General features: G+C 44.3%; 1 protein-coding gene across 1 annotated transcript in view; it reads right to left on the bottom strand.

Moving 5' to 3' along the window:
* Positions 1-23,504, bottom strand: part of MFHAS1 (multifunctional ROCO family signaling regulator 1) — a 52,936-nt gene that overhangs the window by 3,633 nt on the left and 25,799 nt on the right. Inside the window, exons 2-3 of the mRNA XM_083419602.1 lie at positions 6,723-7,004; positions 4,138-4,544 (exon numbers count right to left, since the gene is read on the bottom strand). Of these exons, the coding sequence (XP_083275728.1) occupies positions 6,874-7,004 (131 nt within the window). The 3' untranslated portion in view covers positions 4,138-4,544; positions 6,723-6,873. The remainder of the gene's footprint in view (positions 1-4,137; positions 4,545-6,722; positions 7,005-23,504) is intronic.

Below are 23,504 nucleotides of genomic sequence, written 5' to 3'. Positions count from 1 at the left end.
TGTTAAGGAGATGTAAAACCAATTCAAAACACACACACACACCTCTCCAAAACCACTTTTCTGTTTTTAGCATTCTCAGAGAATGCTCACAGATCCCAGTTGCAGTCTCAGCTAAGGGTGCGTAGGGTTGACCATCTTGAGTTTTAAAATAAGCCCTGTAATACTCTTCCCCCTGTCTGTGGCTGGTTATCAGTAGCTGGAGTGCAACTCACTTGCTGCTGGTAGATAGCAAGGCATTCTCTGCCAAGCCTGGGATGACCAAGTCCTTTAGTAAACCACTGGTTTTCTGCTATCTTGGTAACCAGCGTTTCCTGGATTTCCACATAGCTCAGCAGTCTTGTTGGTGCTGAGCTGCTGACTCAAGGAAGTTCCGAACAAAACTGACGGAGGGCCCAATAAAGACTATTCTCAGCGAAGCAGCAAAAAAGAGAAGAAGTCATAGTTTTCTCCGCAGGCCTCTAAAGGACGGCCAAACAGAACCCAACCAACAGGAGGAAGGAAGAAGGCTTCTTGTCTGCAGAGCAACTAGCCTACATTCCATAGCAAGCATTTTCCTTTCTCCAAAGAAGCTCAAGGGGCTTTTAGGAGCTTATAATCAATATCCAGCTGATCCCTGATCCAGACCTTCTTAGCCAGATTTTGTGGTGTTATAACTCTGCCTTGCTGAGATTTACTCGACTCCCTCCCTCCCTGCTGCCTCCAACACATTGAAGACAGCAAGCAGATGGAAGGCAGCCTTCAAATTCGCCTCCAAAGCAAACCGAAAGGAAACATAATTTGTGCAGGAAGAGATTGTTCCCTTCAGATTAAACCAAAGACAGGAGCATGTTTTTTTAATAGGGGAAAAGACTGTTCATACAGTTGAAGATACTTGAATAAGAAGCATGTAGTTTGTGGCAAGCTGAAGATCACAAACTGGGATACAGATTTGTCCCCACTCCTGCTCATCAGATTGCAGAGTTGGAAGGGGTCCCGAGGGTCATCTAGTCCAACCCCCTGCAATGAAGGAATCTCAACTAGATCACACATGACAGATGACCACCCAACCGTCATGTATCGGCAGATATGGGGAGCCTGTGGTGCTCCAAATGTTCCTGAACTACAACTCCCATCTTCCCCGCCCATTTGCCATGCTTGCTAGAACTAATGGGAGTTGCAGTTCAGCAAATATCTGGGGGGCCAAAGATCTCCCAGCCCTGCTCTCCTGTCACCCATTTCCCTCTGCTTCAGGAAATCAATTTAAGTACCGTATTTTTCGCTCTATAAGACGCACCAGACCATAAGGTGCACCTAGTTTTTGGAGGAGGAAAACCAGAAAAAAAAAATATTCTGAATCTCAGAAGCCAGAACAGCAAGAGGGATCGCTGCGCAGCGAAAGCAGCAATCCCTCTTGATGTTCTGGCTTCTCGGATAGCTGCGCATTCGCTCCATAAGACGCACACACATTTCCCCTTACTTTTTAGGAGGGAAAAAGTGAGTCTTACAGAGCAAAAAATACGGTAAGTATTTCTTTTCCAAACAATTTATGAAGGAAGGAGGGATGCAATTTATATACAAATATTACTTTCTTCTTCTTCTTGCTGCTATGTGATATTAGTGTGTTGGTTTTATATCTGATTGGATTTAGCCGATTACGTTTGTGTGATTTTACATGCACTTTAATCTACCGTAGAACCTTTTTAAAGGCAGAAGGGCAGGGTGCAATTTTACCATTGTTATGGGTGAGAGCCACATGATTCATCAGTATGTGCAAGTACATGCTTAGAGAAAGGGCACGGTTATTCTTCAACAAGCAACACTAAGCAGTGAAATCTGCATTTGTTGCGTTTCGGTGAATTGATGTCAAGCATTTATTAGTGAGAATTTCCTCCCCAACTCACCTGCCAGCTCCACCGCCCTCCCCACGAAACATTTAAATTATTCTCGAGGACAAAAGAGATCCACTTCTGTCTGCAGACAACAAAGGGTTCTGATCCCCAAGCCTGAGAAGAACCCAAACCTATACCAGGCTAACAAGACAAACTAAGCTTAAAGCAAAACTAGCCAGATAAGTATCTGCACACAAGCGCAGAACAAAAAGGCTGAGTAGACTAGCTGACATTTTTGCTTTCCTTTCATGTGAGCAATTTCATTACACAGTAATGAATTTTTCTCCACCGCAGTCATTTCCCCGCCCTCAATTGTACTGGTTATAAAGCAAGCTTCCAACTTTCAGATAATAATTAGGAATTATTATAGGTAGGGTTGTAAAGTTGTATCCATCTCACTTAATCAACAAATGCTTTAATTAGTAGGTGACAATTGTAAGCTAAAGAGGCGGCACATTTTAAATGGATGGGGCTGCCTATAAGGAACATTGTGCAGAGGTCATTTTGCTTTTGGCATTGCTGTCATACAGATGCTCTTTCTTTTCAACACTGAATAGCTTTTGCTTCTTTAATTCTACTTTATTTTTTACTTCATTATCTCAAAAAGCACTTAGTGAAGTTTCAGTAGTATACAAAATTAGTTAAATGTACTAGATTGTAGGGACGCGGGTGGCGCTGTGGGTTAAACCACAGAGCCTAGGACTTGATGATCAGATGGTTGGTGGTTTGAATCCCCGTGACGGGGTGAGCTCCCATTGCTCAGTCCCAGCTCCTGCCAACCTAGCAGTTTGAAAGCACGTCAAAGTGCAAGTAGATAAATAGGTACCGCTCTGGCGGGAAGGTAAACGGCGTTTCCGTGGGCTGCTCTGGTTCGCCAGAAGCGGCTTAGTCATGCTGGCCACATGACCCGGAAGCCGTACGCCGGCTCCCATGGCCAATAAAGCGAGATGAGCTCTGCAACCCCAGAGTCGGCCACGACTGGACCTACTGCTCAGAGGTCCCTTTACCTTTTTACTAGATTGTAAGTTTGTGGGCGGGGCATGCCTTTTGTTTTTAATTTTTGTACACTACCTTTGTACATAGTATTATTAAATTGATGACCTAAGCAGCCGGTCATTAGAAGGCAGACAATTAAACAACTAAAATGCTGGAATATGTGAGATGGAGGATGTGGCATTCAACAATATGTTGGTTTTCTGTCTATTTTGAAATAAAAAGGAGAAAATTTTACTCAAACTGTGCCCCAAATTGAGCTGTTTTATGGAATGAAATGTCTATGCATTTCTCCCTTTTACCTCAACCAGTAATATACATGTAATAAGCAGCAAGCCATGACAGTATCAAAACAAAAGACAATCGTTTAATTTTGCTAAGGAAGGTTAATCTGGGAACAGATTTTTTGTTCTGCTGCTACTTAAAGAGTTACTATAATAATCAACCGTAGAATTTGCCAAGGAATAAATGTTATGACCAGCCAAAGGTATTCCTCAAGGAAATACCAAGAGCTTGTGAGCAAAACAAAGAAAGCAATCACTAATGAGAAAAATTAACTGAAAAGCCAGAGCCAGTTATATTGCGGTTATTTTGGACCCCAATCGTTATCCGACAGAATATTTTATCTCAGGCTCGTTCACACATCCATATATACCACCGGGACTCTTACATGACTCTTTAGTTAAAATCATGAATGGACTACTTCCACTGAAAAGTACTGTTTAGAGTTGACAATGGTAACATGACAATTTCTACCTGCAATTATTATCTCCAAGAGATCACACACGCTAATAATCAAGTGATCTTTCTATGTTGTATGTAAACTTGCCCTGAAAACAAAGTGCAACCTTTAAACCCAGTGGCATTGGGGGGGGGGGGGCAGAGGGACAGTTGTCCTGGGCGCAAAATTGTTAGGTGGCAAAATTTCAACACCCAGTGCTGCCTCCATACAGCTGTGCGCTTCCATATCTGGGCTCTGTTGAAAACAGCTTCTCCATGTGAACCAGGAAGTGACATCTCCAGACAACAGAATGGCTCTTCTTTCCTTATTTCTGTGGCTGTAATGTGGCCCCGGGCACTGGCAACCCACGTTACACCACCACTGCTTAAGTCATCTTTCATATTGCTTTAATGGCAATCAAGAAATTAGCAGAGAAACTAAGGATATTTTCATTGCAAGAACGGCAGGTCTCTTCCCTGCAGAAAACTGCAGGTGCCTTGCCCTTGCAAACCCAGAGTAAGCCCTGAGGAACACAATGACAAAGTCAAAACTTACCCGAGTTACCAACAGTGCCTTTTCAGCAGATATATCTTTCAGCTACAGCTGAACAGCGACCACACTGAGAACAATCTTACATTCACCAATGGGTCCAAACAAGTGCACAAGACAGGTCCACAGAGTTCTCAATCCCAGCGCATCGCCGTCAGTCAACAATGCTCTCGTTTCCGTGCTTACGAAGCAATTAAAACCACCCAGAGTTTTCAGACTGTCGTGTATAAAAGTTCCAAGAGCAGCACAGGATGAGGAGGCTTTGCTGTGTTTCTTGCTTCAATGAGCCTCTGGACAAAGTTCTTGGAAACACACCACTCCAACCCCAGCCGATGGTAAGGATCAATTCAGGCAGGCTACAGATTTGTGTCCACCCCAGCGCATAGCCTTTCAGCACACCTGCTCCCATTAATCTGCGTGTTTGAAGAAGACAAAACAGAAAGTCTCAAGGTTCATGGCGCTAAGGATCCACCTTCTCTGTACCATAATATACTTATCTTGCATCTGTACATATCTATCATCTTCATCTAATACTTTGTTTGTTGCTTTATCTTACAACCGGACAGACAGATAATAGACCCTACATAAAGGTAAAGGGTAAAGGGACCCCTGACCATTAGGTCCAGTCGTGACCGACTCTGGGGTTGCGGCGCTCATCTCGCTTTATTGGCCGAGGGAGCCGGCGTACAGCTTCCGGGTCATGTGGCCAGCATGACTAAGCCGCTTCTGGCGAACCAGAGCAGCGCACGGAAACGCCGTTTACCTTCCTGCCGGAGCGGTACCTATTTATCTACTTGCACTTGACGTGCTTTTGAACTGCTAGGTTGGCAGGAGTAGGGAACGAGCAACAGGAGCTCACCCCGTCGCGGGGATTTGAACCGCTGACCTTCTGATCGGCAAGTCCTAGGCTCTGTGGTTTAACCCACAGCGCCACCCACGTCCCAGACCCTACATAGATTCATTAAAGAACCAAGAGGAAAGAGAAATACATTAAAAACATCCCGCCCACTTCTAGAAGGCCACAGACAGTTAAAGGATAGAGGCTTGGTCATACAAGAAGGTTTTTAGGAAAGTATTTAGGAAAGCTGTTTGTTTGCTATGCATCTAGACATGCCTTTAGATACTGCCAACCAAATTTTGCATCATGGTTTCTGAGCTCAAGGATTGTGTTTCTGCCTGTTTGGATATAATTGGACACCATTTTGAATAAAGATTGTGGACTGGACCTTTCAAAACTGCACTGATTTTTTGCTTTCTTAAAATTTCTGAGCAATTCCAGGTACGAGGTTGCTAGTGTCAAAATGTATTTGACAGGCAAATCTACCGTGAATCTCAGCGGACATTGTCTGAAGAATAACAGGACAATGCATTGGTTGATTTTATTAAAACCCAACCTTACTTAAGCTTATTAAAATCTAAATGTGCACAAAGCCATTCCATAATGTTGCAATTTGAATAATGATCAACCATCAAGTTGCAACATTATTTTTTAAATTCATAGATAATTTTCATAGATAATTTTATTAGGAGGATTTTATGGCTTGGTGCATCAAAAACACAGGACACTAGTAGGATCTTTGGACTTATTGACAGTTAAAACTGAATGTAAATCACCTAGAGGCAGCTCTGTGTTAGGCAATTACCAAACTTATTATTTACTTAACAATGGCTTCATAATTTATTTAATAATGGCTTTAATAGCTAAATAGTGGGACGCGGGTGGCGCTGTGGGTTAAAGCCTCAGCGCCTAGGGCTTGCCGATCGACTGGTCGGCGGTTCGAATCCCCGTGGCGGGGTGCGCTCCTGTTGTTCGGTCCCAGTGCCTGCCAACTTAGCAGTTCGAAAGCACCCCTGGGTGCAAGTAGATAAATAGGGACCGCTTACTATCGGGAAGGTAAACGGCGTTTCCGTGTGTGGCTCTGGCTCGCCAGAGCAGCGATGTCACGCTGGCCACGTGACCCGGAAGTGTCTTCGGACAGCGCTGGCCCTCGGCCTCTTTGAGTGAGATGGGCGCACAACCCTAGAGTCTGTCAAGACTGGCCCGTACGGGCAGGGGTACCTTTACCTTTAACTTTAGCTAAATAAGTCCTGGTACGTTATGGGAATGAACAAACTTTTATTATAAATGAGCAGTTGAAGCAAACAAACCTACATTTGCTTTGGAGGATATTTCGAAACCGTTTGCAGAAATGCAACTTGCTTAATCCCAAATCTAAACTGGACGCTACTCGTCTGCTCTGTGTATTACTGACATAGTTCTTTCATGCACATGTCAGCAGAGCAGTGTAGGCGCTGGTTCTCATGCAAAAATAAACCATGTGCCGCTAACTGCGAGATGCTCCTTAGTGAGGCTTTTTTTCTGCCGTGGTTGATGTTTGCCCAGAACAGGAGTTGCAAGTGGATTTCAAAAACACAGACAAACGGAAGCTTTTAAGGTGTAAATTCTGCAACATAAATAAATAAGCAAAACAAGGAACCCTCGTAAAATACTCACCCTCCACCAAAATTCAGCTTTGCTGTAGCAATCTAGCCTAAAAACCCAACACTGCAAATACCTTCCCATTCGCTAAAGGAAAACAACGTAGCTGTACCTTTATTTCCCAAGCTGTGTTGTCCAGGTCCCATCAGTAATCAGAAACATCTCTGGGCTGTACATTTCCAAAAATGCTTAGGAAGGGCTTGTTCGATTAAGGGGTGTTTGGTGTGTCCTTACATGGGGGCAAAGGCAGGTGTCTCCAGAAGTTACTTGGAACAAGGGCTGATCACTGTCGGCGTAGGGGGGTAAACCAGAGCCACATTCACTCGCTCGTTACCGTTCTTCGGACAGATGATCTCAGTCACTCCCTCTGGCCTGGGCTGACTCAGCAATTCTCCTGCGGAAAACAAGGTAGAGGCTGTTAAGACACATCTTGCTTCAGGTCTTGAGTCACAAGAAGGGTAAGTTTCCAAGCATGGGTAAGGAAAACACAACTTAAGAGATCACTAATGGCTTGAAGAGACGTAGCGCAATGCAAAAATGTCACCCGACACAATTATCGTATTGACAAACTGAACGTCTGAAGGAATAAGCAAGACAAAAGCAAGCAGCTGTCATCGCTTTCCCTCTCCAATCACCTGCACCACCAGACAGACGGACTCTGGAGATCTTTACCTAGAATCTGAACATTTAATGCATGCACTCCCAGAGTCTAATGAAAGAAAGGCTACAGAGGAAAAGAGAGATTGCCATTAGGATTTAGGGGTAGATGGGCTCTGACTCAATGAAGGCTTTAATAAATGAATTAAACTATACCTGCCATGAGCAGAATTGGTAAGAGCCAGACACACAGTCACACTTTAAACCCCTGCCTAGGTATGTTCCAGTGCAGGGGTGCACTGAATTCAGTATTCCTTCTCAGCGGCCTCGGAAGACAGCCATGGAAAGTGAGAGAGGCCCTCCAGAGACCCTCTGCAATTGCACATGCCTTTGGATGCAAGCGCTTTTCCTAAATTCTTCTAGGGATCAGACATTTGTAATTTCCCCTAGGAAATGATCTATTTTCAGCCCAGAACCTTTCTGTGCTAATGGCTTGCAACCATTTCACCTTCTCAAATTACAGTGGTACCTCGCAAGACGAATGCCTCGCAAGACGAAAAACTCGCAAGACGAAAGAATTTTTTGTTTTTTGAGTTGCTTCGCAAGACGAATTTCCCTATGGGCTTGCTTCGCAAGATGAAATGTCTTGCGCCTTTTCCTCAAAACCGTCAATGCATTTCCCATGGGAAACCGTGCTTCGCAAGACGAAAAATTCACAAAACGAAAAAACTCGCAGAACGAATTAATTTCGTCTTGCAAGGCACCACTGTATTGTTTCTTCAGTGCAACACAAGGTAAATAAAAAAAGGCAGTTGCCTGTTTCTAAGGAGCTGTTGAGCACCTTTCAACGGTGTGGGAAGATAACAAGAGGGGAAAATAAATGAGAGAGACTATGGTAACAGGATAGGTGAGCAAATGCAGACAGCAGAGGTGATTGTTGATGAGGAGGTTTTCCCAGGTAGGCCTGGTATCCAGATGCTGACATCTCCCTCCTTTAGATATTTAATAATCCAAGGTCTTGATCTAAATACCCCCAATAACTGTAGGCCCTCATTAATGCATTCCAAATCTTTTGTTGTATCCGTTCTCCTCCGGAGTCTCTTTAGTTTCTTTGGGTTGCATCCAACACTGTTGTTACCTGTACACCCTCAAAATCTGCTCCAGAGGGCACAGGAAGAGGAGAGAATTAACACAACAACTCTTCAAGTCTTTCAAATGTATTTCAAACAATGTTATATAAAAAAATACAGTAGCCAATCAGTCTTATTAGCTGATAATGAGTCAACATTTAGATCAGCTAACAATAACATCAGAATACAGTATGTGTACAATGCTTCCAAGTGCACATGGCACTTTATAGAATAACGCCAGCAAAGAAAAAGGGGGATTATGACCCAATAGCTCAGAGTTATGGCTTTGAATCCCATGTTGGGTAAACGTTTCCTGCATTGTAGGGGGTTGGACAAGATGACCCTTGTGCTCTCTTCCAATTCTACAGTTCTATGATTCTATGGAAGTGAGAGCTGGACCATAAAGAAGGCTGATCGCCGAAGAATCGATGCTTTTGAATTATGGTGCTGGAGGAGACTCTTGAGAGTCCCATGGACTGCAAGAAGATCAAACCTATCCATTCTGAAGGAAATCAGCCCTGAGTGCTCACTGGAAGGACAGATCCTGAAGCTGAGGCTCCAATACTTTGGCCGCCTCATGAGAAGAGAAGACTCCCTGGAAAAGACCCTGATGTTGGGAAAGATGGAGGGCACAAGGAGAAGGGGACGACAGAGGATGAGATGGTTGGACATTGTTCTCGAAGCTACAAACATGAGTCTGACCAAACTGCGGGAGGCAGTGGAAGACAGGAGTGCCTGGCGTGCTCTGGTCCATGGGGTCACAAAGAGTCGGACATGACTAAACGACTAAACAACAACAACATGATTCTATGACCTATTGAGCTTACAACCTGAAGTACCATATTGGTGAATACAATGAAGGGAGAAGGGAATACAAATTAATGTGTCAGACGTCAAGTGGGGGAGACTCAAGTTCAAATCCCAGCTTTGACCATGAATCTCACTTGATGTTTTTGGGATCAGTCAATGTCTCTCTGACTAACTTACATCACAGAGTGCCATGGGTGTAAGTGAGGAGTGGGATGTTGGGTGGGGGGGGAGAACACGCCATGTACAGTGGTACCTCGGGTTACATACACTTCAGGTTACAGACTCCGCCAACCCAGAAATAGTACCTCAGGTTAAGAACTTTGCTTCAGGATGAGAACAGAAATCGGCGCGGCAGCAGCGGGAGGCCCCATTAGCTAAAGTGGTACTTCAGGTTAAGAACAGTTCCAGGTTAAGAACGGACCGCCGGAACAAATTAAGTACTTAACCCGAGGTACCACTGTACACTGTGCTGCGTTTGTTAGAGGAAGGGTGGGACACAATAGCATTAAATAGCACTGTTACGAGAAGGGGGGGGGGGAATCCTCCTCCCTTGTTCCCCAAGGAAACAAAACAATAAAGACAACAATATTCAGAGTTTGAAGATTCTTTAGTTTAAAGGATGGAAGCTGCTGTTCACACAATTTCATCTGATGTTCTGTGCTAAACAGGCCAGAACAACATCCTCAGCAATTCCTCCATCCAGCCCCACAACTTCCAGGCTGTGGAAACTTTTTTTTTTTAATTGAGGAACGCAAGCAGCAATTTAAAGATTTCAAAGGATGGAAAATCCTTCCACCTAATTTCCCCTACGGTAGTTGATTACTAATTTGTCGAGACTACTGTGACATTTTGTTTCATCAAGCAATAACTAGCTTTACGTAGGGTTTGTTATTGCATTTCGCCACTTCTGAATAATTCCTCCCCCCCCCCGCCCTGCGTAAAATGGACATGCTTACCCCGAGGCAATATGAGCGTTAACAGGTTGCAGACACAGCCTGCACTTTGGAGTCCCCATGAATAGGCGAGAATAAAGAGTTCAATAACGTGCATTTGTCTTTAAAACAGCAAGCACATGCAATCCTAAAGGAGCATGTCACACTTAATAATAATAATGATAATAATGATAATGATAATAATAATAATAATAATAATAATAATAATAATAATTTTTTCTTTATACCCCACCCTCCTCAGCCAGAGCTGGGCTCAGGGCGGCTAACACCAGTAAAATTACAATAAAAACATAATGGGGGGGGGGGAACAATTTAAAATACAGGTTAAAAATACAATTTAAAATGCAGCCTCATTTTAAATGTAGCCCATAGATCAAAACCCTAAGGGGAGGGAAACATAAGGGTCAGACTGAGTCCAAACCAAAGGCCAGGTGGAACAGCTCTGTCTTGCAGGCCCTGCGGAAAGATGTCAATGTCCTGCAGGGCCCTAGTCTCTTGTGACAGAGCGTTCCACCAAGTTGGGGCCAGTACTGAAAAGGCTCTGGCCCTAGTTGAGACCAAGGCTCAAAAGAAAACTTGGAGCGGGTGGAGACAGTTGTGGCAAGTCATAGATATTAACATGGTATGTTGCAAAGAAGCCCAGAGAAGCTACAAGCCGACAGAAATTTTAAAAATCACTGAACTCTCTACGTCGCCTGAGTTCAGGGCTGTGTGTATGTGTGTGTGTGATGGTAAGATCCCACAGGAATGCAAAGGGGGGGAGCACAAAAAATAGTACTGGGTGCACAACTTGGCTTCTCGCGACGCTCAGCAACAACACCCCAAATTCCCAGGCCTTGCAGATGTAAAGATATGCTTGAACGTGGTCCCTCTTCCAACTCTACAATTCTGTAATTGCGCACGCATGCACACACACACAACCTTTCCAAAGGTCATATTAATCTCAGGGTTGGGAAGGTCACATCACTTTGGGTGGGGTGAGGCTTGTGTTTTGACAAGATGATCAAGGGTCCTCCAAGCTCTGTCTCCCTCTTAATTAAAAGAAAAGTAAAGTGCAGCTTCAAGCAGCTGATTGGCTGTACCCAGAAGCCTGGCTGCCTTTCTTTCAAAAATGTGGGACAATGGGAACAATGGTAGGTGAGGATATTGCATGGGGTGGGGGAGATGGCTGCCCCACCCCCTGGCCACTTTGTCTCCCCTCCCAAAAGTGAAATTTAATTTACCAGCCCACCCTCCCAAGTCTCTGATAATCTCTTCCACTAACAGCTTGCAGAATAACAAATGGTCTTATGAAAGGGTGATGGTGGTTTGTGATTATCCTCAGTTTCTCTGAGCAAGATTTCCCCTAGTTAATGTAGTAGACTCACCCTCGTCCCTACTTGCAGAAGCAGAATAATATATTGATTCATTTCCGCAAACAAGTTTTAAAATGCATAATAAATTAAGCAAAATCAATAGTGCGAATCTGCTCAATCTGTGTCATTTGACCTGGGGGTGAGGAACTTGTGGCACTCCAGATGTTGCCTCATGCTGGCTGAGGCTGATGGGAGTTGCAGCTCAACATCTGGAGGGGTATAGCTTTCCCACTCCCAATTCGCACAGACCACAGAAATCCATTTCTAATTTGCAGGGTTTTTATATTTGCAGCACAGAATACTCATAACCCTGCCTACCTTTATATTATGCCTAATAAACGACCCCTGACAGTTAAGTCCAGTTGTGACCGACTCTGGGGTTGCGGCGCTCATCTCGCTTTACTGGCCAAGGGAGCCGACATTTGTCAGCAGACAGTTTTTCCGGGTCATGTGGCCAGCATGACTAAGCCGCTTCTGGTGAAACCAGAGCAGCGACCAGAAGCGCTGTTTACCTTCCCGTCGGAGCGGTACCTATTTATCTACTTGCACTTGCTTTCAAACTGCTACGTTGGCAGGAGCTGGGACCAAGCAACGGGAGCTCACCCTGTTGCAGGGATTCGAACCGCCAACCTTCTGATCGGCAAGCCCAAGAGGCTCAGTGGTTTGGACCACAGCGCCACCCGCGTCCCTGGGCATAATATAGTTTATACCTATTAGTGTTACATATAATCTGTGGTATGTAGAGAGAACGGGTGCAGATTCATCTTCCGCTGCCAAGTTTTTGCATTTTTTCTTCTATTTCCCTTGCAATTCTGAAAAGTACAATTGGCACCTTGGCCAGAGTTTGTTTGCTTGTTTGATTTTTATCCTGCCGCTCCTCCCAACTGGGAATCTGGACATGTCTGTGACCTATATGCTGAGGATGACGCTATGTTCTGGTGGCGGACGCCACATACAATTTCAGACGAGTTTAATAACAGCCGCAGCAGCAGTGGCGTCTGGGATGACGACCACAATGATTACATTTCTGAGTAGCATGCAGCACCCTTATTTGTTTCTCTGTGGACCATTCTCCCAATCACATTATCAAGCCTACCACATGCCCGAGTAATCAGTGCCAAGCATTATATAAACTCATCCTTTAAGGGGGGGAAAAAATAACAATTTTCCTGTTCTGCTGAATTAAGCCCCAGTGGAGTCCAAGAGGAATTAGAAATGTTTTGCAGATCAAAGTCAAGAAAGGTCACATTGCCAGAAGGAACTCTTGGCTCCTTCATTGCATTAAGGGAAAGCAGGGGGACAGGGCAGGAAAGAGAGAAGGTAGCACACACACTGGTGCGCGCGCGCACACACACACACACACAAAAACCACACACACAAATCCCTCCAGCTTTTTTCATCGACTAGACCTTTTGCAACCCGTCTGTGTTTGGATAGTACATTCTTTCTGAGGCATGTCACACACAATTGGAAACCCCAGCTCCTGACGGCAAGCCGTTTCATAAAAATGAGAGATAATACAGAAAGTGAAAGAACTCTTCTATTGCCAAGAAACAGCCTCCTTCTAACCCACTCACCCACAAAAACACCCCAAGAAGGTACAGAGGTACAGACTGATTTTCCCCCCCACTTTCAACACTGGGATGCCAAATTGTTTTACTGCTTTTATTTTTGCATGTGGAATTGTATTGACTTTTTAAACTGCTGTGCCTCTCGTAAGAAAGGGGCGACAGAAAGAAGTATTACAGTAAGTCAGGGTTTCCTAAAAGCGGTCAATACGGATCCCCTGGGGTTGATGGGACTGTGCCCGGGATGATTAAAGATCTGGGGCTGACAAGGGCTGAGGGGTGGGAAAGAAGTTTACGAGGTATACTGCAAAAAAAAATTAATTAGAGATTATGAGCCTCGGGCATGTACAGAGTTCCTTCTCAATGAGGAACCTCTGTATTTCATAAGATGATTCCACAAAACAACCGCATCAGACCATTCTGCTTTGCTGCTAAAAAACTGTGTACACAGGTACACTTTTACTTTTTATTACCGTATTTCACTTTTTTAACATTTTATGATTCCTAGGGATGTCAACTGGAGATTAGTAAATGTTGATTACCGTACTTTTCTGTGTATAAGACTAGGTTTTTTTCTTTTAAAATTATGTTAAGAAAAGGGGGGCGTCATATACATGGGGCAATTTCCCCCCCATTTTCTTAATTTGCAGTCCCCCAAAATAGAGGGCGTCTTATACATGGGGGCGTGTTATACACAGAAAAATACAGTATATGCTGATATTCCTTGACTTTATTCCATTTGCATTCCTAAGATTCTGGGTAAAGGATGACTTTATCAACTCATCAAGGGGTCCATGAATTCAAAAGCTTGGGAAACCCAGTTATAAACAAACAAAACAGGCGAGCCACTTCCGTGACTGACCATATTCAATACCTGTCTTACCAGCGTGAATGAGCTCATTGCAAATCCATTGCCACAAACAGGACTACTGTAGCATCGCAGACACAGTACTTTCTCAATGATATTAAAATACATTTCAGTCCCTATCGACTTTTCTGGGTGTGGGTCAGAATATCTGCACTAAGGCCAACCACATTATATGGAGCCTTGAGAAAATGAGTGTCTGAAGGGCATGGCTGCAGCCAATACTGAGGGCTGTTTCAACTAACTTGTGGAGATTCAGCATATGGAAGGGAAAGGGCCTGTTGCTGGTTATAATACAGCAGAAAAGTGTCTGTACAGGAATTATAACTTACACACATAAGCACAAAGTCCACTATGACCCTCCTCTCCACCGCACACACATTGCACTGCAAAATGATTACATTTTACAACTAGTAAACAGAGGCAGGGCAATCAGGCTGCCTCAAACCGTACTGCTTGTACCCACTTAACCCAGCACGCGAAAATGCCTTATGCCGAGGGAAAATGCTGTTTGAAAAGCTCTAGGCTGGACTTAAGGTAATTGCCAGGGCACGCAATTTTGCCAATGTTGATAATGTATTATGTAACTGGTTTAGAAAGCACTTATTGCTGATGACTGAGCAAGGTCATCAGACTCTTCAGCTGAGCTGCTTCTGTCCTGCAAGAATGTCCGTACAGAGAGTGGAAAACAAGATAGAAATGAATTATGGGGAATATAAAATTAATGCAAAGAGGATAGAGATGCAATTATATTATCCACCCACTTATACAACAGGAACTCCACAAGTGCAATGAGACTTTTTCTCTCCTCTACCTCCTGCACCCTCCCCTGGCCCAAAAAGTAAACCAAAATTTTAAAAAACCTGCTTCACAGGTGCCCAAAGCAAAAGGTGCTCATTAACGACCATAATCACAGTTAATAATTTTACTAAGATCATAAGCTATAAATAATTGTGTACCTATTTAAATATATGTTTTTAGATATGCTGGAAGCTGCCCAGAGTGTCTGGGGGCGAGCAACCCAGTCAGATGGGCAGGGTACAAATAATAATTTATTTTTATTTTTATTAGTTCAAGATGGTGCTGACCTCCCCATGCAGTTTGAAGGAATTACGCTGACAGATGAAAGCCAGGGGTAGGGGGTATATTGTTTTACATCATGAATATTACCTCAGTGTATGATCAATTACTGCTCAGTGTCAGACACCTTGCCTCATGACAACCCTGGATTTCTCCAGGTGGGTCGAACCGAGGCGATCAGGGCTGGTTCCACTGTCCAAATCAGTGACGTCTGGAACTGATTGGGCTGCCATCTTGACTCAAAAGGCTGTCCAATGTTACCGAAATGCAGACAAAAAAACCTGCTCCAGTTTCTTCTCTCCTCCTACTCTATCTGTAGTCCCAGGTTTAGGTCTTCTTCCTGCCTTGGGACCTCTGTAGTCTTGGCGTCACCCTTTTCAATCCTCAGATGCACCTTGTTTCCACAAATTTAAGTTCCCAAAGCTACAGAAGAAGAGTATGTAGTTAAAGCAATTATCATTTCAGGAATGTATACGGGCCCATTCAAGAACACAGTCTAGGGTCCAGTAGAACTCATCTCTCTGAGCATCTCGCTTTACATTTGTTTTGAAAGTTATCTTTTATGGCTGCACAGATATGGCTCCAGGTGAAACCAGACTACAGCTGATGAAAATTTCAAGTGAGTTTGGGCAACAGGGGCTTCAGTGCTCCTGCAAAACTGCTTACTCATCCTCATGTCTAGCAGCAGAAGAATTATTCTACAACTTTTACCATTTTGCGTAAGTTAAGAAGGCTGATCAGCGAAGAATTGATGCCTTTGAATTATGGTGCTGGAGGAGACTCTTGAGAGTCCCATGGACTGCAAGAAGATCAAACCTATCCGTTCTTAAGGAAATCAGCCCTGAGTGCTCACTGGAAGGACAGTTCCTGAAGCTGAGGCTCCAATACTTTGGCCACCTCATGAGAAGAGAAGACTCCCTGGAATAGACCCTGATGTTGGGAAAGATGGAGGGCACAAGGAGAAGGGGACGACAGAGGACGAGATGGTTGGACAGTGTTCTCGAAGCTACCAGCATGAGTTTGACCCAACTGTGGGAGGCAGTGGAAGACAGGAGTGCCTGGCGTGCTCTGGTCCATGGGGTCACGAAGAGTCGGACACGACTAAACGACTAAACAACAACATACTAAAAGCATGCATACTTGGTGTAATTTATTCAGAAGTCAGCTTTCCGCCTTGCCCTAATTAACACATATATATGTAAATTACAGAGAATGCACGGGCCATTGCTGCACTGGACGGAGCAACAAGAAGACATTCTGGCACCCAGGGCAGAAATTCCAAACCACCATTTTGCCACAGTGGTAAAAAATAAAATCTAAATAAATGTTTTGTTGGCATTTAAAGGGTACCCCAAAATATCTATCTGCAGCAGGTCCCTCCTCACTGTGCCTAAAGATGTGATTGGTACAGCGTAGAGCAAAACTGTAGGAAAAGAGGCAGCTCTTTCTCCCCACCAAATCTCACAGATGGTCTTTGCTATATCTAGCTACAGCATCACTGAAACAAGTAACATCTGGAAACTAAATCAATGTGTCAGGGAACCTGTTTATGTCCAGGGGCACAGCTGCCCCTTCCAGTTCCAGCAAGTCATGTCAAGTTATCGTCAGACATTCATCACTTATGACCAAAGTTGCTTTCATACTGCATCACCAGCTGTAATGTTATCACTGAAGATGAACAGGAAGGGCACAACAGGAGAGAGGGAGAGGATTCTGAGACCAAGCAAAATGAAAGTGGAAGGACCCACTGGACCTCACAGGGAGAAAATAGGTTCTGAGAGAAATCAAGGATGGGTTGCTCATCATCAAACACACCACTTTGACCACTGCTGCTTGCCTGTATGCAGCCAGTAAGACATCTATCTAACGAGCACTCACATAAAAAGGCAGTGTAAACAGAAGAGTCCATTTTGAAGCTATTTAAAAATTGTTTTTATCATTTAATGTCCTTGGGAAAAGAGGGCATTTTATGCCCCCCTTTTATAAGAGCTAATTTTGCTTTCCTTGAAGTAGTACTAAGAACTTCCAGCCTTTAAAGGATTTCTGCATCTTAGTCAAGAGGGAGACAGATTCATCATACCTGGGGCTCTTATCCACAAACTAAACCAGGAATTCATTCCAAAGTCTCCCTCTTTTCTCTTGGACGTCACCGCGGTTCAATCAGGGAGGACACAACTACAGTAGAGATTGAGTTCTGCTTCCTAATTGTCAGGGAACTGCCATCAGTGTCCGAGGGAGAGAAAGCTCCAAAGGGATCCCAGAGAGCGTCCCGGGAGTGGGAGAGGCAGCCCGTCTTCTGGGGAAGAGAATCAGCGTAGCACCAGTGGAGAAGGGGGGCAGATGGGGGAAGCGGCGAGGCGGTCCCATGACTCCTTGCCGGGGACCAGCGGGGAGAGTAGAGGTCCTCCGCTGCCTACGCCCTCCTTGCACAGAAGGCTTCCGCACAGGGAGAGTAGGAGAAGACTTGGCGTCAAAGAGCTTCTTTGCTGGAAGAAGTTTAAGAAACGCCCACTGACGGATTCTGCTAGTGATTGAGACAGTCACGGGCGAGTGGCTGCCCGGACAGGAAAGGTTCACTCAGGTAACCCAGCCAGAGGTTGGGACAAGCTTATGCACGAGCAACCCCTAGAACCATTACAATAACCTTTCAACCTCTGTTATCCAAGGTGAAAACCATCACCAAGGTTATGATTAGCACTGGATCCATGACTACGCCACACAGTTACCAAGAGACAAGATCTGTGCTCACCAAGACTCCAGAAATTGTTCTAAAGCTCATTATCTCGGAGAGTGACACTGGCATTGCAGGCCCCAGAGGACATTTTCATGAGTTCTCCAGACATAAGGGAGGACTTGCATGAGCACACCCATGTCTTTAAAGGTAACAGAAGCAGCAGCCCTGAATATGAATGGCAGATCAACTTTCTCCTCCAACTACCCGTTCATAACACGAGACACACTCTAACCTGCAGCACAACCATGCTACACAACTTTTATGAGACAGTACTGCTTCAGATGACAGAGGACGAGATGGTTGGACTGTGTTCTTGAAGCTACCAGCATGAGTTTGACTAAACTGCGGGAGGCAGTGGAAGACAGGAGTGCCTGGCGTGCTCTGGTCCATGGGGTCACGAAGAGTCGGACACGACTAAACAACTAATCAACAACAAGAACTGCTTCAGACTGCAGATGGGGAAATGCTGAATCTGAAAGCCACTTTGGAAAACTAGCAAGTCATTGCCCAACCCCCACACAAACCCAAATTCCAGCCTGTGATTTCAGAACAAAGGGCAGCTCATAAATCATTTTCTATACAGATAAATGAAATTTCAAGACTGCCATGGCCCTGAGAGTTGCAGTATTTTGCAATACACATGGATGATGCATTCTTAGGGAGGCCGGGAAGAGAGACATTATGGTAGGCAGGAGTGTTTTTCAAAATTATCTCACAGGCACTTTCTATAACAGCCTGCCCCATCAGATATTTTGGACTACAACTCTCATCAGCCCTAGCCAGAATAGCTAATGGTCAGTGGTGATGGGATCTGTAATCCAAAAGCCACTACGACAAGGAAGATTGCTCTATACATAATGCAATCAATGCTGCTGCAGAAATAAGCACCACTATGCTTCTGCATTAGTGTTAGAGGACTGGCCAAATGCATGCAATAATATTGCCACTTAAAGGCCTTTCACATTTCTCATTGAGTTAAGTGCTCTCGCCCCCTTTTATCTGTACAGTCAAGTTAATGGAGCAGCTCTGTATTCTCTCGCCGTACCATCTCTGTGTCGTTTTGTACTCTGCACTAAATTCAAAGACTACAAGTTGGATGGTGGAATTATCATTGAAAGTGGTAACTCTCCCAGGATCCGTGGATTCCCTAGAACAGAGTTTGAAAAGCCACTGTTCTATCGTACTCTGGAAAGTCGGCATAGTTCCCACTGAGGAGGTAAAACCAATACAGTTGTACAGTGGTGCCTCGCAAGACGAAATAAATTCGTTCCACGAGTCTCTTCGTCTAGCGGTTTTTTCGTCTTGCGAAGCAACCCTATTAGCGGATTAGCGCTATTAGCGGTTTAGCGGCTATTAGCGGCTATTAAAGGCTTAAGGGATTAGCGGATTAGCTGCTAAAAGGCTATTAGCGGTTTAGCGGCTTAGAAAAAGGGGGTGGGGAGCGAAAAAAAATCTCAAGACTCGCAAGACATTTTCGTCTTGCGAAGCAAGCCCCTAGGAAATTCGTCCTGCGAAGCGCGTCAAAAAAAGGAAAACCCTTTCGTCTAGCGGGTTTTCCGTCTTGCGAGGCATTCGTCCTGCGGGGTACCACTGTACTTCCGAAGTCGAACAGAATCCGTTTTGGAAGTCTCTTTGACTTCTAAAATGTTTGGAAACCAAAGAGCGGCTCCCAATTGGTTTCCAATTGCACAGGTGCGCCAGAGACAATAGGGAAAGCTGCGCCGGATGTTCAGCTTCCCCAAAAACGTTTGACAACTGGAACACTCGCTTCCGGTTTTCAATCGTTCGGGAGCTGGAACATTCGACTCCCAAGGCGTTTGGGAGCCAAGGTATGACTGTATCTGTTCTGTACCACTTGCAGAGACCTGCTCTCCCCGACGCAAACCCCTGCACAGAAAGCTAAAATTGTTTTGTATGGAGGCTCATTCAGAATGATTCTACGCCCCACTCCCAACTGGAAACTAGGAATTAATGTCTGGTACTCTATTTGAGAGTGGCTACATCTGAATCCCTTCCTTGCCATCTCTAGCCACCTGGAGCAAAATGAGAAGCAAATAAAATAACTGAGCCCTGAATTACCGGCAATGCTCTACATACCCAATAATGAAAAACATTGTGCACCATTCATTAATTATGGGTGAAGTACACAACTGTTTCCGCCTTTCTTTATTGTGGGAATGGAAAGGGAGAGAGGGAGTGCAGAAAAAAGCTTGCTCTTGAGTCACCTGTGAGGTAGCAAGTGATACTCCTAATAGGCCTTGAAAGTTCACACACAGATCTTTAAACTTTAATAGAACGGTTACTTAAGCACAGGTAACATACACCTGCCTCAGCGGTTACATTTCACTTTCTTCAGGAAGCTAATGGATAATAAGAACTCTGTAATATTTCCTGTAAATGAGAGGGAATAGAAGAGCATGGAAGGGAAAGATGTGGACATAACTCAGGACGTGCTGGTAGTTTTTCACGCTACAATTACTGTTTTACGACTGGGATTTTTAATATTGTATTTTATTATTTGAAGTTCACAAAGTGCCCAGAGAATCATGCTACTGGGCAGCCTACATAAATATCACAAATAAATAAATCAAGGCATGGCACCTTACAAATCGTTAATCCCTTCCCAACCAAAACTGCACTGGATAGCTGTTACAGCTTAACTCTAGTGCACCTACCCCATCTTCAGCTGTTAAAAAAATCTCATTTTCCAATAACGTGAATGAGTCTGCACACGTGTCAGGCGTGTATGCTTCTCTTTATTTGCATGCCACTGGAAGAGATCAGAAAGATGTCCTTTTGATTTCAAACTAACCACAGTTTCCCGTGACATCCACACTCAGAGATATCTGGTTTGACTGTAGTTAGTGAAATAAACCAGGAGCAAGCATGATTTTATGTCCTGTTTTTGTTGTTCTCAAATCAACTTACTTAGAGTAGGTGACCAGGGTAATGCCATGCTGTGTGGCTTGCCAACAATGCCCATATATGCCCATAGAGGCCTTTCCGACTAAGTATAGGAAGAACCTTCTGACAGTAAGAGCTGTTAGGCAGTGGAACAGACTCTCTCGAAGGGCGGTGGACTCTCCTTCCTTGGAGGTTTGGAAGCAGAGGTTGGATGGTCACCTGTCATGGATGTATTTTGAGATTCCTGCATCGCAGGAGGGTGGGACTAGATGACCCTCGGGGTCCCTTCCAACTCTGCAATTCTATGATTCTATGAAATACAGGGATGAACCCTGACCCTGCCTTTCCAGGGATGGGAGGCAGGTTTTAGCATTGTGCTTGCCTCAGAAAAGATCTGCATTAAACACCGGTTGCATTCAGATGAACATATCTCATCTGAATAAGCCAAGATATGTACGAGGGCTTCTGCCATACAAGCAGTCCCTTCACGTCTCCCTTCATACAAGCAAGCCACAAGTTGCCCAACCAACTTCTGAAACCATTTACCTGTTTGGGGAAAAACAAGAAGCTATAGTTTATGGAATATTTCCCAGTTTGCATGAAGGGCCTGGACTAACCTCCCTTTGAGAAAGAAACACGAAAAGCTGCTCATTTTATCCACATTTGGTTATTATTACTCAGCTTTGAAGACAAACGTCATTTTTCTCCAGACAGTTTCAAGGAAAGAGTTCTGCTTATGGCATGTATATTTCTCTTGCTTTTGCCTCTGGTAATCAGGTCTGGCAAGTTTTTGAACTGTTTCGATATGAACGTTTCATGTTGCCTCTGAGAGACACCACGAGAAACAATGCCTCTCTCAAATTACTTTGAATTCTCTTTTAAAAACTACTCAACTGTCTCTAGTAATAAACATAAGGTGAGATGTTCATGGTGGAATCAAGTGACAGATCTATTTTGACAATGTAATACTGTGAGGAAGGAGAAGGCAAGAATCTAAAAAGATGCTCAGACAACTTATCAGATAACCATTTTCAGATTCTTGCTCTCAATGTATTCAATATGCTGGGAGCACTAATTCCAGCAGCCTAATCTCCAACTGATCCTGAAGCTGAGGCTCCAATACTTTGGCCACATCATGAGAAGAGAAGACTCCCTGGAAAAGACCCTGATGCTGTGAAAGATGGAGGGCACAAGGAGAAGGGGACGACAGAGGACGAGATGGTTGGACAGTGTTCTCGAAGCTACCAACATGAGTTTGACCAAACTGCGGGAAGCAGTGGAAGACAGGAGTGCCTGGCGTGCTCTGGTCCATGGGGTCACAAAGAGTTGGACACGACTAAACGACAACAAAATCTCCAACTATGGAATATGGTCTTGAATAATTATTACAGAAGAGAAACACCAGCTGCTTATTGTGGGTATTCAACCCACCACATATGAGCAAAACACACAAGTAACAAGAGACACAAAACTCAAACCATCTTATTTACAAATGTGACATTCATGCTGCATTCTAAACCTCTTCATCGTTCTCATATGGAATCAAGATCAGCTTAGCTCACAGATGGGGGCCAATCTTAATTAATGACGCTTGGCATTGTTCTATTATGTTTTATCACGCTACTGTTATTTATTGTTTGTAAGCCGCTTCGGGATTCATTTGAACAAAAGTGGCATAGAAATATAACAAACCAAGTCAAACATTTATAAGAGCGCTTTTGCATGGCTCCAAGTATTCCTTCACATATTTTAGTAAACATTACAATGGGGGTAAGTCTGATCTCCAGACCATGGAAAGGGGGCTGTGACTGAGAGAGAGGAGCTTGTCTAGGGTCAACTCGATGAAATCTGAACCAGGTATTTCCTGGCTCCAAAGTCAGTCTCTCAGCCCCCAAACTGCCCTAGTTCTCTGAAACAGCAACAGTACTAATAGCAGTCCCAACAGAAGAAATCTGCTTCTCATTACATATGTCTGAATGGTTTTTTAAAGGAATGTATTATGGGGACGGAGCAGGCAAAGAGGTAGCGCTTGTCACCTACAGCATTTCAGTTTCATCATAAAGAGCAGCTTAACATTAATTAATGCAATTGCAAAGACGACAGATTCCGTGGGTGGGACCCAGTGTTTTCCTCCATGTGTTTAAGGATCTCCTTATCTCTGAATGTAACTCTCCTTTGATGAATTGAGGTTCTCCCCATGCACTGAGCAAAACATTGTGGTAGGAGATAATGCCATATGCCTGCAATAGATGTTTTGCTTTTTTAAACAACATTGTGACTTCCTAATGAATGTTGATTGCTGGGGAAGAGCTTTGATTCCCCCCACCCTTGAAAACAGCAAGGGAGTGTTTCTTCCCAGGGAATGCTTAGAAGGCACATGATGAAAATCTACTGCTGAAGCTAAGCAGGACTTGTCCCATATGGTGCCCGGATGGGAGACCACCTGGGGTGCTGCATGCATGCAAGGCACTTTCTGAGCTGTTCAAACATGGGCAGGGGTTGAGAAGTGGCATAAATAAAGGCAGTTCTAAGTATACAGAACCAAAATAATTGCGTAGGAAGTCTTCCAAAGTGATACTAATTGGAATGAGATCAACATTACTTTTGTCATTGCATTTCCACCTCCATCTGCCGACGGAAAATGTAGTGTGTTGCCTGGGCTTTCACAGATGGGCTTTTAGAGAAATGCTAGCAAGCAAGAAATCAGTGAATCTTAAAATAGGGAGGAGTGTGTGCATAATCTAAAAGGGACGCGGTTGGCGCTGTGGGTTAAACCACAGAGCCTAGGACTTGCTGATCAGAAGGTCAGCGGTTTGAATCCCCACGACGGGGTGAGCTCCCGTTGCTCAGTCCCTGCTCCTGCCAACCTAGCAGTTCGAAAGCACATCAAAGTGCAAG

The sequence above is a fragment of the Podarcis tiliguerta genome, assembly GCF_965153285.1.
Source record: "Podarcis tiliguerta genome assembly, chromosome: 17".
Lineage (NCBI taxonomy): Eukaryota > Metazoa > Chordata > Lepidosauria > Squamata > Lacertidae > Podarcis > Podarcis tiliguerta.
Note: the sequence above shows the minus strand (reverse complement) of the source record. Positions and strands in the feature narration are given on the sequence as shown.